The sequence below is a fragment of the Sinocyclocheilus anshuiensis genome, unplaced genomic scaffold (genome assembly GCF_001515605.1).
Source record: "Sinocyclocheilus anshuiensis isolate Anshui unplaced genomic scaffold, SAMN03320099.WGS_v1.1 scaffold734, whole genome shotgun sequence".
Taxonomy (NCBI): domain Eukaryota; kingdom Metazoa; phylum Chordata; class Actinopteri; order Cypriniformes; family Cyprinidae; genus Sinocyclocheilus; species Sinocyclocheilus anshuiensis.
The window spans coordinates 457,840-476,962 of record NW_015544176.1 but is presented as its reverse complement, the minus strand read 5'-3'; the positions used below and the strand labels follow the sequence as shown (position 1 = coordinate 476,962).

Sequence of the window (19,123 nt, the reverse complement as noted above, 5' to 3'; positions counted from 1 at the left end):
AAGAGGAGGCTGGCTTTGGTTCGATGCCAACCACTGTGATTTCTGGAGTGCTTCGAGCATCCCTGTGTTGACCGACAGTACCCCCCTCGGGCCCCTGAGCCTGGTGCAGCCCACTCATTCAGCGTATCCTGTGCGAGCGCTCAGCCTGCAGGAGTGAGGAGAGCCGAGGTGGAGGGGGCGAGATGAAACGAGCGTGGCATCGAGAACAAAGAACATGTAAGTGTTTGTGCCCTCTGTGTCGACGGCACGCTCGACCTGTAATGATACAAAGTAATAGATGATGAATGGATTAATCTTTGCTTTAATCAAATTAAACCGACATAATGTGTGTGTATATGTCTCTGGTTGCCAAGGTTAATGTCTCTCGCTCCAGAGCGCTTTGCAAGTTTGCCTTCCAATGGGAGAGAAGAGGGTAAGATTTTCAGAACAGTTGAATGGTTGAGCATGCAGTAGATACAGTTATTATCAAAACTAGAAATAGTCCTGGACTGGTCCTCTGGGTGGAGCAGACTCAAGAGGGTTTCTGAAGTTTCTAGGTTTGACAGGGTCTTGTGTATGCTCTTAAAAATAAAGGTTCCAAAAGGGGGTTTTCTCAGCGATGCCATAGAAGAACCATTTTGGATTCCCCAAAGAACCTTTCAGTGAACAGTTCTTATAAGAACCTTTTTTTTCTTAGTATGAAGAACATTTTAATAATCTAAAGAGACGCTCTTGTGCAATAGAAAGGTTTCATAGATATTAAAGGTTTTTCAAGGAACCATGAATGAGAGCTGTTAACTTTGACAGGAAGAGATTGTCTGAAGTGACCAACCACTGTTGTTTTGGTTATGTACTGTTTAGGAGCTGTTTATATACAGAAATTTATTTATTTATTTTTTGTTGTTGTAATAATGAATGACACTTTTGATCAATCTATTGCATCCGTGCTGAATAAAAGTACTACCTGTTCACTTGACTGCCTGATGCATTAGCATACAAAAATGCCTGAAAGTGCCAGTTCCAATGTGATAGAAGGAAATAATCGCTGGATTTACTTTATTTACTTAATATCTGTGAAATAATCAATTAAAATTAGTTTTTGTATACATTTCCTCCTCAGAAGCTCAGTTACTCTCCTGGAAGTTATGTAGATTGATCAAATGTAAATTGATCAAAAGTAAAGACATTTCTTATTAAAAAATACTTTTGAACTCTATATTCAAAGAAAAAATATTGAGGAGCACCACTGTTTCAACATTGATAATGATCAGAACTATTATTTTAGAATAATTTCTGAAGGATGATCTGAGTGTAATGATGCTGAAAATTCAGCTTTGCCATCACATCAAACAGGAATAACATTACATTTCTTTGTTGGACCCATTAACTATATATTACATAACCATTTATTTTTTTTGTAATCTAGTGATTTAAAACATACTTTAAAAAAGAAAAGGGACTTAGCACTTGATAGATGCAGCCCAAACAGTAAGATTATTAATAACACATTAGTATAAAAACAGCTTCACATTACATAACACAAGTGAGGGGGGGCAGTAATACATTACAAATCTGTTTTAAATGTTTGGAAAATAGCTGATATATGCACTTGTGACTGTGTGGACGCACATCAGTTCTATTTTGATGCACCAAGTTGCATCATTGCTCAGTAACCATAAACAAAACCTAAATCGCTCTAATGAAGCTGTCTACATTGGATGCCATCAGCAACACAGTTTGCAGATTACAGTTTTCTGCTTAGTGCATTGTTTTAAAATCACGCCACAAGTATAAACTGTACAGCACATCACATTTGTACCATCGACATATACAGACAAACCACCCAGCCCTGCACTGTAATGATATTACACAGGAAATTGAAAGAAAGCAGCCCATATATGCTGCCGCTATTTAATCTTTTAATGGTATGTGACGCAGATTGGATCTGCACAAGTCTATAGATAAACATGGAGGGCTCGGTCTGTAACCGCATCCGATGAGTATCTGACAGTCAGAGGTCGCAGTCACAATGCTACATGTTTACAGCAGGTTAACATTTATAATGGCTCAACGTCTCTCATGCATATTTGTCCCGTGTTGCATGCAGATTTTTTCGTGGATGGCAGTGATAACAACGCAGGAGCTCACGCCGGTAGGCGTGACGCGTCTGATTTATTGCCCATTATTCAGAAGGAAATGAGCGTCATACACTAGTGACTGTAATAAACGATGGACGGCTCAGCTCAAGCCAACTTCAAAGGCATCTCTGCTCCCTCCTGCTCTGGCTCAAAACCGAACGGGAAGGGGAGGGCAACAGGGGAGGAGCTGTGTGCTCGGGTTTTTCCGGGGAATTCCCCTAACTTCCCCGGTGTTATTTCAGAGTTATCACTGTTTACTGACACTGAAATGCTCTCTGAATTCTGAATGGAGTGCAATTTGTTTTCGGTCGTTTTGCAAAGTTAAAGTCACACTGTTATTTTTGCAAATGGTTTTTATGCCACTGTTGCAAGGTCCGAATGAGCCCACATTAAACACAAGATGACTGATATTGTGTTTGAAAAAAGACTGTAATCCAATCAGTTTCCATTATAATCCCCCTAAACCACTGTGAAAAAACTGGAACCATCTTTTGAGTTTTCTGGCAATATGGGTGCAGGCCTCCTCGATGGACTCCTTAAACACAAAGGTCCAGATGTCTGAAGGTACGTAGGATAGCCTTTCTCAAGCCACCCACTCTCTCATTTGTCTTGCGAGATTAGACGGCTACAAAAAGTTGGCACATCTGTCCATTGAATCACAACAGATGTCTGTGAACTGCTTCCCCCTTCTGGCTGGCGGTCATCTCACCCATTTACCCCCATGACCAAAAAAAACCCCATTGATGTTTGGCTTCCTGCAAATGAGGGTGGTTATGGGAAGAATTACTGTGCATTAATGACTCTTAGATCTGGATAATTCACACTAAAGTAATTTCTGTAACATGGTCATTAATTTATACCTGCCTGATTGGAAATGAGCAGAAAGAGCATGAATATATTGTCCCACTCCCACTGAGAAAACCAAAGACGTCAACTAAGATGGGAGATGAGAGTGAGCCAGCAGCAAATGAGATGCAGCACTGGTTTAAGGCTGATTTATACTTCTGCATCGGACCTACGCCGTAGGCTATGCGTCAGTTTTCATTTATACTTCTGCGTCGTTGTCCGCGTCAACGTGCAGTACACATGCAAACCGCTAGTCAGCAGTGTCCACGGGCATGTTGCTGGTGTAACCCGCAGTACCTCGGCAAAAGCCGAAGAAGAAGCGGCTCGTCGGAGAAGCATTATAGCCGTGACGGGGGGGAAATAAATATCAAATCATTAAATCATTATTTAAAACTACAAAAAGGAGACAACAACGGAACAGGAGATGATGGCATTCTTTCAGTCGGCACAAGGACTTGTACCACGGCAGATCAACATTGTTTGTTGCAAACAACTACTGATGTATAATGCTATGTAGTATAATAAATGATAAGACACTTGTTCTTTGCTTTGTTTTATTTTATATAAGAAGGTGTAACATTAAAATATATTAAATTGCACATAAACACACAAAACTCAAGTACATATGGAAGGAGGGGTTCTTGCAGACCAATCACAGCGCTTGCGGTCTGCGTAGAATTGACGCGCTGTTAGATTTTTGGAGAGGTGCGCGTCAGGCTACGGCGTATGGGTGTGCGTCTATGCGTAAGCTACGGCGTAGGTCCGACGCAGAAGTATAAATCAGCCTTTAGTCCACAGCAGAGCATCTGTTTGTCTGTTCTTCTCTATTTGAGAACAGTAACTCCCATAATGTGTTTTTCCAGGTTCATAGTTGGAGGTATTCCAGTGATGATGGGATGAGACCATGATTAGAGATGTGCAAAATTACATCTTTTCATAATCGACTAGTCAGAAGCCCTGTGTAATTAGGCTGGTTTATGGTCATGACCACCACAGACTTATCAGACATGTTTCTTAAAGGGATAGTTCACCCAAAAATGAAAATTAGCCCATTATTTACTCACCCTCAAGCTATCCTAGGCGTATATGACTTCCTTCTTTCAGATGAATCCAATCAGAGTTATTTTTAAAATCGTCTTTGATCTTCCAAGCTGTTTAATGGCAGTCAGCGGGTGTTGCAGTTCATCAGTCCAAAATAAATTAAATAAAGCGCCATCCATCCATAATAAAAAGTGCCTCACACTGCTCCGGGGGGTGAACAAAGCCCTCCTGTAGGGAATCGATGCGTTTTTGTAAGAAAAATATCCATATTCAAAACGTAATAATCACTTTAATCTAGCTTGACCTCACAGTTGTACATGGAAGCAGCTCCGGGAGGATGACGTAAGAGTTGTGCATGCGCCGGTGAGTCTTGTTTAAAACCAACGTTTGTTTACAGGAGCAAAGAAAGCAAAGGAAAACAAGTCTCCTCTTGGCTTATATCGAAATCCTCCGACATTCTTCTTTACAAATCCTCGTTTTGTACTTCTAATTCGTGACCATTGGTTGTTTTGATCTTTCTCCTGCGCTTCCGCGTTCGTTTTTTTATTTTTTTATTCCTGCTCTGTCATTGTCTGTCAAATCTTATGGTCTTTAGAAAGCAAGATTAACAGTAATAACATAAAAATAAATAATTAAACACATTTAACACTTTATGGTAGTATTTTGACTTTTTTTTTTTAAACCAAAAGATGTATTTTCGGCCGACCCTCAAGCACCCCTTTGTGATCTCTTTAATCTACTAATTGGTGATGGATGACCAGTTGATCATCCTGTCCCGTCCAAAGCCACAATGCATTTGCAAATGTTATTTTTGAAATCGCTATGCTATATGAAGCAACCCTTATGTAGAGTTTATGTAGAATGGGGTCATAGTGGGCAAATGATGTAAACACTGTGGATGCACAACTAAATGCGCCACTTTGTCTTCTGTCAAATTTGAGTTTTGCAGGTGTACTTATCACTCACGTTCTCGTTTAATTACCATTCATAAAGTGCACCCAGCTTCACTCCTGTGGCTTGATAAGGACACTAATGACTCATGTGATTTGGGACTTCACAGATCCTTTTTTGTTCAAGAGTGGCAATATATCACATGTTAATTACACAGGATCTAATGCGTTTCATGAAATGTACAATATTCCACTGGATGAGAGATATTAAAGCTCTTAATTAGCTGCCGTCCAGAAGCACCTGTATGGCATTATCTGGAAAGCTCCATCAAGCCCAACGTGCTCTCCCAAGGTGACCAGGAAGTACCTATAATAGTAGGGTCTTGGGAAAAGTGGCATCGGAAGAGGATGGCAGCCTACCGTGATTTATCCGAAAGCCATAATGACATCATTCTCACTGCATGAGAAACATAAATTTGGCCCATCTCTAATGGAGGTCCCGGGCTTCTCTGTCAGCCAGAGGTCTCTCGCTTTCTCTGTCTCTCTCGCTTATGAGATTTCATGCTGCGCCTTTGGCAGGGCGGCTCAGGTTTTCCCAGGAGAGAATGAGCTGACAGGTGAGATGATTTATTACTTCTTCCACACGTCAACGCATTCATCGCCCATCCTTCAATCACAGGCACAAAATACCCATTTGAGATCTTACAGATGTCCTTTGCTATATAACAACACAGCCTTCTTTTGTTGTTTACAAACCTGCCGCAAGATCAGCTGGTCTGTTCCCATTGCGGAAGCGGGTTGTGTTGAGATATCATCATATGCCATCATGCTATCGTAAAGAGACGTGTACACTTCATCCGTGAGTGATGAGAGTCATCTGTCAGGACAGATGTTCCTGTTCTGTCCATCATAGGAACACTGTGCCGTGCAGCTTTGGCGATCCCACAACAATGAATGCAGCAGCTGCCATGGAAGCTCAGAGCAACTTTTGTAAAAGCATTTTTGTGGCCTGAATCAAGGAAGTCTGTAATAATTGGAGAGAGCTAGCATAAGCATTCACATTCATCTCAGGAGCCTTGGTGGCATGAATGATCATCATTGGCCATTGGATTTCATTGGCAGAAAGAACTTTTAATGGATACTCTGTTTAGTGAGTGTCTTTTTAATTATGTATAATAGTATATAAGCAAATCTACAAATTGTGAAAGTTTTCTTAACAGTAACTTTGCACACAGATAGCTGATTAGCTTGTTAGCTTAGCCAATATCTTACCCAAATATTCAAATAAACATTTTTGTATGTGCAGCCATGTTGTTTTAAAACAATCACCTGACCTGTAAATGTCGTGTGATTAATAATCCATTGCAAAGTAGTCAGATGTTTGAATTGCAAAAATGTAGTCTCTCCCTATTGTGACTTGTATATATGAGTGAAACGGCATCTCGAATGAGAAAAAAATGTAGAGCTGAATTTAATTTTGTCTGTCAGGAATTTTTGGGATCATTGACGTTTACTAATTGTTGTGGTCTTATGTGATCATCAGGTGTTGGATGGGACGTATTATAGGAATAAATATTGTTGTTTTTTGATTTCATGGTGACTTTAAGTAACGTTTCTTGCTCTTACAGGAAATCAGAGGAGGAGGTGGACATGGACAAAGTGACAGCTGCCATGGTGTTGACCAGCCTGTCCACTAGTCCTCTGGTGCGGAGTCCTCCTGTAAAAGTTAGTGGTAAGTAACTTTAGATCACAACCACACCGTGATCTCAGCCTTCATGAAGTCTTTTTCACAGTGTTTGCTTTGAGCTGCAGAAACGGCTTGCTCTTCACTCAGCTATTTCCTGTTTTCACTGTCACATGTGCATGAAAAACTGTCACATGAGACAGCCGTGCACTAGTTCAGCTGTCATGAGACTGGTTTTTGCTGTCTTCTTCTCTTAAAGCTGTCTTCTACTAATAACTTAAAGGGGCCATATTCTATACTTCTGTAGCATTTTATTCCCTGAAGTACTTTTTAATGTTTGGTCATATTTTAGTTTAATCAGCCATTTATACCTTCTCTCTGACCTCCCACACTGTTTTTAATTCTGTACCTTTAAGACTTCTATATTTATGACTTTGTTTGCCATTGATTGTACTATTTTGTTCTTGCCGTGTGCTGACATGCCATACAAAATTAAAGCCTTTATGTGTAAATGACCTCTGTTATGATTGGCTAACCACTTTGCATATGATATGTAAGGATGGGTGCAAAAGTATTGTTATTTTACCTTACAATACTGTTATTTCCATATTCGTTTTAGTAATTTTAGTACTTAAACTTGTTTTTTTTCTGTTAGTTGCAAAGGCATAATTTCTTAATTTTTGTTTAAGTTTTCTAAGTTTAAATGTATCTAATATTTATATTTTACTTCAGCTTTCTATCAAATTTTTATTTAATAGTTTGTTTTAGTTGACAATAACAATACTGATCTGAATGATTTGAGTAAGAACATCCCCTCCAAGTTAATAAATAGGTGTTGATATAAAAACATGGCTGGTCATTTGCCAACGTGCTCAATTCTGTGATGACAATCATGTTTCACATCATGCGGCCCCTTTAAGACCTTGATGAGGATGTGTTCTAACTTTTGAAGGGCTTTAATGGAGTACTATAATTGTGGCTTTTATGTAATATGATTAGGACTTTAACTTTCTGTTATTACAGTGTGTTACAGCACCGCTGCACACTGAGAGTTTCATAAACTAACATAACGTTTATGTCTTTTTACTCCCCATTACACTTAATTGAAAGTTTAGTGTACTATAAAGAAGTATATATGTCGGGATGATGGTAATTACTGCACTTAATGTGTCTTTATGCTTTCACCGTGTCCCATTCTCTCCATACAGAGGGTCTAAACGGCTCTTGGAAGGACGGAGGCTTTACTCCATCCAGCTACAGCAGCAGTGGATATTGGAGTTGGAGTGCACCCAGTGACCAGTCCAACCCGTCCACGCCGTCCCCACCCCTGTCTGCTGACAGCTTCAAACCCTTTCGGATGCCCAGCCTCAGCGGCCCACCAGACGACAACATCGATGAGCATGATGGGAACAGCTTGCTGTTCGACGAACCCATCCCCCGCAAACGCAAGGTGAGCTGCTGTCATCTCACCTTCACTTATGGAGATTTGATCAGGCGTAACTTAGTTAATCGTTACTATAAGAATAATGGATAAAGGAGGATAATAGATTTACAACAAGCGGCACAAAAATCCACAGCCACTTTGCCGCCCATGTTCCTGGCAGGGTTTGGGATCCTTGAAGTGAAATTTAAATGCAATTTTTTTGAGACAAATTGTAATTTTGTACTCCTTTAGAATAAGGACATTTTTCGATATATTCAGTATATTCATTTTAAAATTATTGGCTGATTCAAATCAGACCAATCAGAAATTGGGTTTTTAAACTCGGGTTATGAAATTTATGGCTCTCTCTCTCTCTCTCTTTCTCTCTCTCTCTCTCTCGCGCACACACACACGATGCACAAAACTCGCATTTGAACAGTCAATAGCAAATACTTAAACTAATAACAAAACAGTAGCTGATTCAGAAGCGCCAGATTGTCATAGCAAAGTCAGAATTACCTCCTCTCCTAGGTTCACGAAACAGTCGTCCATAAAATGCATTGCTGTTCTGTTGTAAGTAATCTTAAAGATTCCTAAATGCATCTACTTCCGGAAGGCCAAATAAAGTGCTTTTGCTTTCGCCTAGAAACACACAGCGTCTCCCTGACATGGCTGCTTCAACACTAACTGCGGTTACTGAAACCACGCCTTCTTTCTTTGCGTGCACATTTGGGCGGCATTATGCAAATATTTCCACATAGTGAGGTAGATATGTGGGGGCTAGGGATGTAACGATTAACTGCGAGCCGGTATCAGGACTGTACATGAAGTGGGGGCCCCAGGCAAAATTAATCAGTGAGGCCCTTCTAAATTATTATTTATTATTTTTATTTATTTTTTTAATGTATCTTACCTAGTGATATAATTATACAACATATGAAATGTGGACAAAACACTTCTAACAGTATATAATGCACAAAACAGAACGCGCGCTCTCTCTTACTCGGATGTGCACGCTCAAACCTGTGCACTCATATCTATAGAATTGCCTTCTCTCCTGGAATTAATGTTGCCAGAAGCCCATCAACCACCAGAATTCCATGACTGACTGATGAAATAACAGAGTACCTTTCAATTGTAAACAAATTACGGATCTATCTTTGTTAGCATTTCCAGGCTGATTTTGGTCAGTGAATTCTCGTTATTTATTTTATTACTTAGCCTAATAGCTATTTGAATTAAGTGCCTATTCTGAATAGGTATTTATTTAATTATTTTATGTATATCAGCAAGTGAACGAGTAGCGGCGAAGCTCATGAAAATAATTTTTTGTTTAGTAGTGTATTTGCAGTCTGTGTGTTTCTCTTCGCAAGACACGAATATATTTTGTGTAGCCTAATGAATTCAAGCACAATATCGAATGGAGAAAAAAATATTTATAATTTTTAATTAATTAGGCTGTAAAAAATGGGAATGTTAAAATATTTAAGGCACAGTTGTTGCATGACAACCTAGCCTGTTATCATTTGCTCATGGAAACAATGATGAATAAAATGTTTTATATTTGGTTTGGAGTGGAATAGAGTGTGGGCAGAAACATAAATTGGTGCCTATGCTTAACGTTGTCCTGTTTCCTCTTTTCCTCCTCTTTTTTTTTCGCTTCAGGCTGCCTGATAGATTTGTCCTTTTCTTTATGTTTAACGTGCGTGTTTATGTGTGTGTGCACAAACTTTTTTCAGTTCATTCCTAAGTCGCGCAAGCTCAACTTCCATAGGAATGGATTAAAAATGCTCGGGTCCCGCGTTCTGCTCCACTCCAGATCATGCATTTTCTAATCGAGGACGTGCTGCACCTGTTTGAAAAAGGCGGCTGAGGAGGCAAAAGCATAACCAGTGTATCGAGAGAGGGTTAGTGTCCAGCAGCAGCAGCAGCATGTGTGCCGTCAGCGCAGCTGAAGAGTTCTGCGTTCAAATGCACGCAATAGGCTTAAGCTTGCCGCAAAGCCCCAGCAAAAGTAATTACCATGAATGTGTCAGGGGGAAAGATGAAGGAGATATTTGAATTATTTACTAATAAATAGTGTTTTCTGTGTCTGTGTCGCAAGGATGAAGTTGCCGATCCTGACTCACCACCTCTTCATTATACGAGCCTTTAGAGAGAAGTGCATCTTTACGGATTATGATTATAATGAAAGAGTTTTTGTTTTTGATTTGTTTTATTTCGTTAAGTAGTAATTTAAAGCTTTCTATAGATATATTTATCATGTCTGTGAGGCATGTATTCGCTGAGTTTCGGTTCATTTTTGTGAAGTGTGCCTGTTCAAGACGAGACGGCAGAAAGCGCATCATTCTTTATTTTATAAAAGCACAACGATTTGTTGATATTGTGAGTGCACACAAATAAAAGTATACTTAGGCTAGACCCTTTACAGTTACGAATAATGTATTACTCTTACCTTTATGAGCAAAAATGACGGCGTGCACTGAAAAAAATGCAAGTGATCGCGCTGGCACCTCCATATCCTGCAAAGCGCGCTTCAGCTTCCACTCTCCGCACAAACTATTGGATATAGCGCACATTTATCTAGTTTAATGTTTAAACATTGTTATATGCTTGAACTGTTTTATATCTATAGATTTTATTTTAGGCAAGTTGTGATGATTTGAGAAGGCTAAATTGATCAAACACAGGCTCACGGTCTGCCGCTGGCCGCTTGGTCGTTACTTTAAAAAACAAAAACTTATATTTAACAAACAAAAAATGTTCCAAACGTTTTTCTAAATGAACTTAATAAAAAAACGAAACGAAATTTAATCACTTTGCCATTACATACAAAACTGAACTATTTTAATAGCTGAAACAGTAGTAGCCTATAAGCTTCTTTTGGGAGAAGGGGGAAAAAAAGATGGGCTCGGGTCGGACTCGGGCTGGTAATTCTGATAAGCTGTCGGACAAGGGCCGGGCTAGGATCTGAGCATCTCGGGCCAGGGCAGGGCTAGGGCCTAAATTTGAGGCCCGTGCAGGGCTCTAGGATGGAGAGATGTCGACTGCGTGTTATAGCTATTAATATTAACATTCCTGTTGGTTTAAATGGTCGGCCATCGGGGGCTCCCTTAAAATGCGGGGCCCCAGGCATATGTCCGCCTTGCCTGCCCCATTGCTACACCTCTGACAGCAACCTTCCAACCCTAATCGAAGAACTGCACCCGCAAACCACTGCAAAAACAACTTTTTTTTTAGTGCATTTTATCTGTGTATTTCAATGCAGTAGAAGAAATATGCAGTTTGAGAGCTGAAACATGATTAGATTATTTTAATTGATTGGCAGCCCTAGTAATTTGTATTTTACTCCTGAATGTGACATGACTATTTTCTGAATTTAGAGGAAGATGTGCAAAAGTTATTTATATGTGGTATTATTATTAGCCTCTTATATTAATTATTTGAGAAGTTGTGGGCACATATTTCTTCACTTTTAATAACATACTGTCCTCTCTAGGATGAGGCTCATTTGGAGGTGCCGTTACCAGACATGATGATGCTGTGTAGAGAGGCAATTTACTTGTCTTTACGAAGATAAGTTACCAATGCACTAGGCTGCTCACAGGCACCAATCTACTTTATCTTCCAGTTCGTCAGGCTCATGTCAGGTGCATCCCAGATTCTGTCAGTCTTCCCTCATTTGTGGGAATGAATAGACCTCCTTTATCTCTGTTATTGTCTCTCCAGCTTAGGATTCCAGGACAACAGCAGTGCCAGTGTTTGTCAGTGCCCTGTTTTCATTATCACTACTATTATGTACAGTATGCATTTCATGGACATATTATACAGAAATAATTAAGCAACTTGTCAGCATATTATTACCAATATTTTAGTTGCATATCTGAGTTTTTCTTCTGAAAATATGAATATGTAATCAAATTTACAGCCCTTACAAAACATGTTGTGACAGTACCATGGTGTAATCATGATTATCATATTATTAGATGGTGAAATGGTACTTTGGTAGTATGATATTCACACAGAAATACCCTGATGCTTCTGTGATATTAACTACAAAGCCATGGTATTACCATTAAAAACTCTGATAGTTCATTGTATACTGACTATTTACCATATTCATGTACCATAGTACTTGCATCCTGTACAAAAATTACTTTGACCGTAGTATGGTACAGTGATGGAAATATAATTGTACTCTTCATGATTTGTTTTAGTGTGTACTTCATGGTGTTTAGATGATACTCCAGAGTTCTTCCAAGAAAATCATGGTACTACCATGGTAAATATTAAGTAGTACCATGTTAGTACCATGGTACTTTTTGTGTGCTGATAGGTGGTGATATTTCAGTGAATATTATGTCTATAAAACATGGTATTACCATGGTTCTTTTATGTTACTCAATCATTTATTTACTATGGCATTTACACAACACTCCAAGGTACTGCATTTCAGATAATACTAGGGCACTACCATGGTACATTATTTTTACAAATGTATCTAATTAATAACGCTCTTGATAAATAAGTGTCATTCCTTTTAGAATAATTTCTAGGAATTGCTGTGGAATCATTAGCAGCATCCCAACCCATCAATCAGTCATATCTCAGTGTCTTTCCTGGCAGCGTCTTCTAAAGTGCCATTCCTAAAAGAAAAGCTTTCTGCTTTGACCTTCAGCTGCCTTCTAGAGAGTTGACTTCAACATGAGGACACCAGCCAGTTTGAACTGTGTTATTATTTAGTAGCTGGTTTATAGCACTGGGAATTGCGGTGCTGTTGTCATCCAGGGACATGACGAACGGATTAAGCGGGAAGGAGCTGCTTTGTTTGCCAGACCAACACAATGGCTATCTAGTAAAAATTAAATTAGCTTCATGACAATGGAAACCAAACTACCGCATGCCACTGGCATAATAGCATATGTTGAGAGATCGAAGTATTAAGACTTTCATCTTCACTTATGCTCACTTGTGCTTTCAACCCGAGTGCAGTTTTGACACGGGAGCTGCAGCTTTCAAATAACAATTGTGTAATTAGTGCAGACACATTGTGTAAAAGATGACATGAGCTTTGAAAGACTGTGCTATAGTGTCATTCTCAATGCTGACCAATTACCAGCCTCAGAATAAAGCAAGAGAGACGTCTAAAGTTGGGTGTCCTGCTGAGGCTCTGGGCTCCGCTCGCACCCCTTGCATCCCCCCATGTTAGTCCTTTGTGAGCGTCTGAATGCTGGGTACAAGAGGTCGGCCGATTGATGTGGATTAGTGTACTCATTGTGCACCTGTGTCCCTGACAGAACTCCATGAAAGTGATGTTCAAGTGTCTGTGGAAGAACTGTGGGAAGGTCTTGAGCACAGCCGCCGGGATCCAGAGGCACATTCGCACCGTCCATCTGGGGTAAGGCACCTGTGGTATCATTAAGAAATATGTTATTCACTAACTACCCACAATACATTTTAACCAGGCATTAATGTAATCTAATGCACTGCGCCATATTTAAATAAAGTCAAAGTCATTATTTTCAGTACAAATACGCCTCCTTTTTATGTCAGTTAGGCTTATTATAGATTGTGCCTTATTTGCCTTGTGCATTAGTGAAAGTGAAGTGACGTGTGGAATTTGTGCTCTGCATTTAACCCATCGAAGTGCACAAATACAGTGAACACACACCCGGAGCAGTGGGCAGCCATATTGTTGCAGCGCCCAGGGAGCAGTTGGGGTTTCGGTGCCTTGCTCAAGGGTCTCAACTCAGTCATGGTATTGAGGGTGGAAGAGAGCGCTGGTTATTCACTCCCCCACCGACAATTCCTGACAGGGAGCAGTTGGGGGTTCGGTGCCTTGCTCAAGGGTCTCACCTCAGTCGTGGTATTGAAGGTGGAGAGAGTGCTGGTTATTCCCTCCTCCCACCTACAATCTCTGCTGGACCTGAGACTCGAACCCGCAACCCTCGGTTTACAAGTCCGACTCTCTAACCATTAGGCCACAACTGCCCAGACACTAGGGCTCCCTAGTATTATTTTTTTCAGCAAAGACGCATTACATTGATCAAAAGTATCAGAGACATTAATAATTAACAAAAAAAAGGTTTATTATATTAAATAAATGCTTTTCTATTCATCAAAGAATTCTGAAAAAAAAAAGTACTGTGGTTTCCACAAAAATATGAAGCAGCACAAGGATTATGTGACACTGAAGACTGTAGCAATGATGCTGAAAATTCGGATTTGCATCACAGGAATAAATTGCATTTTAAAATGTATTATAATAGAAAAGAGTTAATGTATTTTAAATTGTAATAATATTTCACAATATTAGTGCTTTTTCTGCATTTTTGATCAAATAAATGCAGCCTAGGTGAGCATAAGAGACTTTTTCCAGAAACATTTGAAAAATCTTACCAACCTCAAACTGTTGAATGGTAGTGTATATATGTACAATTAAATCCATAAAGTGTGGGAAAATTGTTAAATTCTGGCATATTTTTATAATGTTCAGTGCATTTCCTTGTGTATCCGCACTGATAATTTTATAGTCCTGCTTGCACCACAAAATAAACCCAGTACATCAGCATGTACTTACAAAAAAATACTTTTTTAAGATTTACATTTATTACTAAAAAAACTTTTCCAAAGTATGTTTCACATCAGACAGAAACCATTCACATTTTTATGGTGTTCCACCATCTCTTGGCTGACATCCATCACAGTGAACTCTGGATAGCCTATAGTGAGATAGTCTAATTAAACCGCACAAGTGTCAGTACTGCTGGAGGATTTCTAAGAAGATTTCATCTTTCAGAAATATGGTTCAGCAGAAGGACATGAGAAACAAACAGTTATGCATTATGTAACTGTTGAAACATTCAACATATCAAGTATTGGTACAACACCTTACCTTATGCTTCATCATACCCTACTGCTACACTATACTGCACTACACTAATATATACTATATTATACTGTATTAGAATACTACACTGTCATTAATAAGTTTGAGGTCAGTTAATACTTTCGTTCAATAAAAGTGAATGTAAAGACATTTAATGTTACAAAAGATTTCTATTTCAAACAAATGCTCTTCTTTTGAACTTTCTATTCATCAAAGAATACTTAGAAATGTATCACCATTTCAAAATATTAAAGGGGTGGTTCAGTGTTTTTTTTCTAGGCTTGATTGTGTTTATGGGGTGCAGTCTAATGTGTTAATGCTTCGTTTTTTTTAAAAACGCATTATTTTTCACATAATTTACCTTTATTCCGCACCGCTCTGTCCCTTCTCTGAGAAACGGGTTGATCTTTTCCTTCTTTTATGAAGCCCCTCCCTCAGAAATAGGCAATGGGCTCTGATTGGTTAGCTAGCCCAGTGTGTTGTGACTGGCTAAACCGCCTCTAGTGCGCGTCTAAACATCCCGCCCTTCACCTCAGCGGCATGTGCTCCGGTTGTATTGTAAACAACGGCGTCGTTAATATCGCTTATCAGTTTGAGCCCGATTGAGAAACAGAGGATATTAGTGAAGAGGATCGCGCAGAACCTGTGCAATCACACAGTACGGTAACTGCACGTGCGTCCATGTTTAACGCTTCTCATAGCTATGTGAAAATAAGTGTATAATTGTAACCGTTCATTGCTGAGCTGAATGAGAGAATGAGAGAGAGATGCAGAGCGTGTGCAGAGCAGGGGGACGCGAGGAACAGTATTAAGAACCGCTGCTTTAGAACATTGATTTTGAAACTTGTGAATCCTTTAGAATCGTTAGAAGACAGAATCGCGATTCATATATGAATAGATTTTTACATGCACCTCTAGTTTTCTCTTCCTCTTCTCTAAAGCAGCGCAGCATGGCCTCGCCCCCTTTGCTGCCTTTTCCTGAGGGCGGGGTTTATCTGGGTTTGTGATGTCACGAACCCGGGAAGTAACTTGTTGTAGTCCCTACCAGACGTTTTTGTAGGCATTAAACTGCCAGAATTTTAAAAGACGATATCTCCGTTTGCATTGAACTTTCAGCTTCGTAACTTTGCAGATATTGTTTATGCTCAAACAGCAACATTACACACTAACTAACGTTAAAAAAGTGAAATCGCAATGAACCACCCCTTTAAACAGAACAGCGGTTTTAAACATTGATAATAATAATAAATGTTTCTTGATCAGCAAATCAGCATCATAGAATGATTTCTGAAGGATCATGTGACACTGAAAATTGGTGTAATGATGCTGAAAATTCAGCTTTGCCATCAAAGAAATGTTACATTTTACAATATATTTAAATAGAAAACAATATTACTGTTTTTACTGTATATTTTACTGCTATAGACTATATTATACTGTACCATACAACACTATACTAACTTTACCATTCTATACTCCACTACACTATGTAATGTAACATACTATATTACACTGTACAACACTACACAATAAAATACCATGCCATATTATGCTATACTGTAGGACCATTAAGTTCACCATAAATGTTGTTTAGTATGGTATGTGAAGTATAATATTGTACAAAATTTTACTATGGTAGTGTCAAAATTGAGTTATGAAATCAGTCTCAGACTATGATATGTCCTGTGACAGACAGGTTTGGCTGTTTAAATCATTAAAATCAATATGAAATCAGTCAAAATTGATTTAAAGTCATTTTTCTCAATTTTGTGTTGAAATACTGTGATTTGCCTTTATGACTGTACAGTATGTAAAGTATAGTGCTGTATTATTATAGTGCAGAACTTTAAATAAGTTATGTTAGTGGTGCACATTAAATGAAAGCAAATCAGTGTCAATATTAAAATGTTTCAGTGGTTTGTCTCTTTTCAGGAGGAACTGTGACTCAGAGTGCAGTGACGGAGAGGAGGATTTCTACTACACTGAGATTAAGCTGAACACAGACTCGATGGCGGACGGTTTGAGCAGTCTGTCTCCTGTGTCCCCGTCTGTGTTGTCCCCCCCGCCAGGTTTGGACCAGAGACAGCCGGATGGCACTAACGGAGCAAAGAGCGAGAACAGTACCACCACCCCTCTTAGCCGCTCTGCTCCCAGCGCACTCTACCTAGTGCACACAGACCACGCCTACCAGGTACAGCCCAACCAATCACGATGAGCTATGCACATCATTTACATAACATTACATCACTCGAGAGATTCACTCTAATGCTCTCAGAACACAACCACTAGACAAATACAATATGGATATGACCTAGTATTTGTATGCAATTACAGGAAGCAAGCAGAACATTTAATATCAGATAGCCCTCTCAATATGAAGACAGGCGAAGCTGTGCATAAAGATGCCCCTCGATCACAATATAGAGCATGAAAAGGTCACACTTGAGGAGAATTATGAGAAATCACATGTTCCTTTTAATGGGATCATATATACTACCATTCAAAAGTTTGGGGTTGGTAGGATTTCTTTGTGTTTTTGAAATAAGTGTCTTACGCTTACCAAGGCTGCATTTATTTGATCAAAAATACAGCAGAAACAGTCAAATTGTGAAATATTCCAATAAAATTTTTTTTTTCAATTTTAATATATTTTAAAATGTAATTTATTCCTGTGATGCAAAACTGAATTTTCAGCATCATTACTCCAGTCTTCAGTGTCGCATGACCCTTCATAAATCATTCTAATGTGCTGATTTGCTGCTCAAGAAACATTTCTTCTTATTATTAATGTTTAAAACAGTTGTTGCTTAATTTCTGTGGAAACCATGACACATTTTTTTCTTAATTCTTTGATGAACAGCAATTATTTGAAATAGAAATCTTTTGTAACATTATGAATTTTCCTTGATCCTTGATAAATAATTGAACAGTTGTGTACGACTTTTAAGACCTGTACAAATAAAAGTAATACCATATATTAGGGCTGGGTTTTGACACAAGTTTTGCGATTCGATTCAATTACCAATTTGATTCGATTCGATTCAATATCGATTATTTTGGATAAATATCAGGTACAGTACATGCCAAATTTTCTCAAGGAAAAAAAAATCTCTCAACTAATGCTGTAAAATATTCATGAGAGTCAGTTGGTTAAAGTTGACTGATTTGTAGGCTAATATACAACTGCTAAAATTACACTTAATGAAGTTTTGTAAATAATAAAGTTACAATTACATAATAATACTTCCACTTCAGTTCGTTTTTTTTAAATATAAACATTTAAATGTTGGCTGTCATAAAAACTTGATGGATTTATTCAAACATAAATTAAACATTGAAGAACAGTAAAATATATAATGAATATGTTATATGGTGCATATTTAGCAAAATGCCCCTCTACAGTTTATTTTTCTAGCTTACTAATGAGTTTATGGTCACTACATATGTTTTTTTTTCTGAGGTAAATGTGACGTTACATGACACATTGTTTACAAGACGTTATATTGACGTCTTTGCGCGGCTGAAACACTGATTGAGTGATTACATGAGACAGGATACGGATTGTAAAGTTGCACCCTTTATTTTAACTTACCTTCGGATGTGTAGTCATGTTTATTTTGTGCTGAAACTGGTATTAATGTGGAGGAGATGATTAGTTGATTAGCTGGAGATGATTAGCCGCGTCTCTGTTGAACTGAGGCGCTACAGCGATCTGTCACTCCACATTAAACAGCGCCAAAACGGCATTTATTGTTTGAATACTGCAATACAATGGACAGAATTTGAAATCTGAGACTTTGTTTCATATTAAAAGTACCAAAGCACTATGCTTATTGCGATATATTGGATGGGAAGTGCCCTTCAATGTTCCGTCCATTAACTGAAAACAGGCTAGAATAATCGATTCTTGGGATTTAAGAATCAAATTCGTTCCGTTAAAATGAGAATCGATTAAAATCGAGATATCAATATTTTTTACCCAGCCCTACCATATATACAGTTCAGTTACAGGTTTTCACACAAGAAAAAAGTTTTCAGTACACATTTTGGCCTTTAAACCATTTTTAAGGAATGGTATGAGTCAAAAGTATCAATTAGCCTATTACATTAATTGAAACAATTGTTACCAATCAATTATTATATGAATTTAATAACATATAAATATACAGTGGGTACGGAAAGTATTCAGACCCCCTTCAATTTTTCACTCTTTGTTATATTGCAGCCATTTGC

The 19,123-nt window shown here is 38.6% G+C and overlaps 1 protein-coding gene across 3 annotated transcripts in view; it reads left to right on the top strand.

The window, feature by feature from the left end:
• Positions 1 to 19,123, top strand: part of LOC107696217 (zinc finger protein 704-like) — a 72,006-nt gene that overhangs the window by 45,511 nt on the left and 7,372 nt on the right. For all 3 annotated transcript variants that reach the window (XM_016496472.1, XM_016496471.1, XM_016496470.1), the window contains exons 3-6: positions 6,523 to 6,626; positions 7,787 to 8,028; positions 13,299 to 13,399; positions 16,823 to 17,081. In XM_016496472.1, the coding sequence (XP_016351958.1) occupies positions 6,523 to 6,626; positions 7,787 to 8,028; positions 13,299 to 13,399; positions 16,823 to 17,081 (706 nt within the window). The remainder of the gene's footprint in view (positions 1 to 6,522; positions 6,627 to 7,786; positions 8,029 to 13,298; positions 13,400 to 16,822; positions 17,082 to 19,123) is intronic.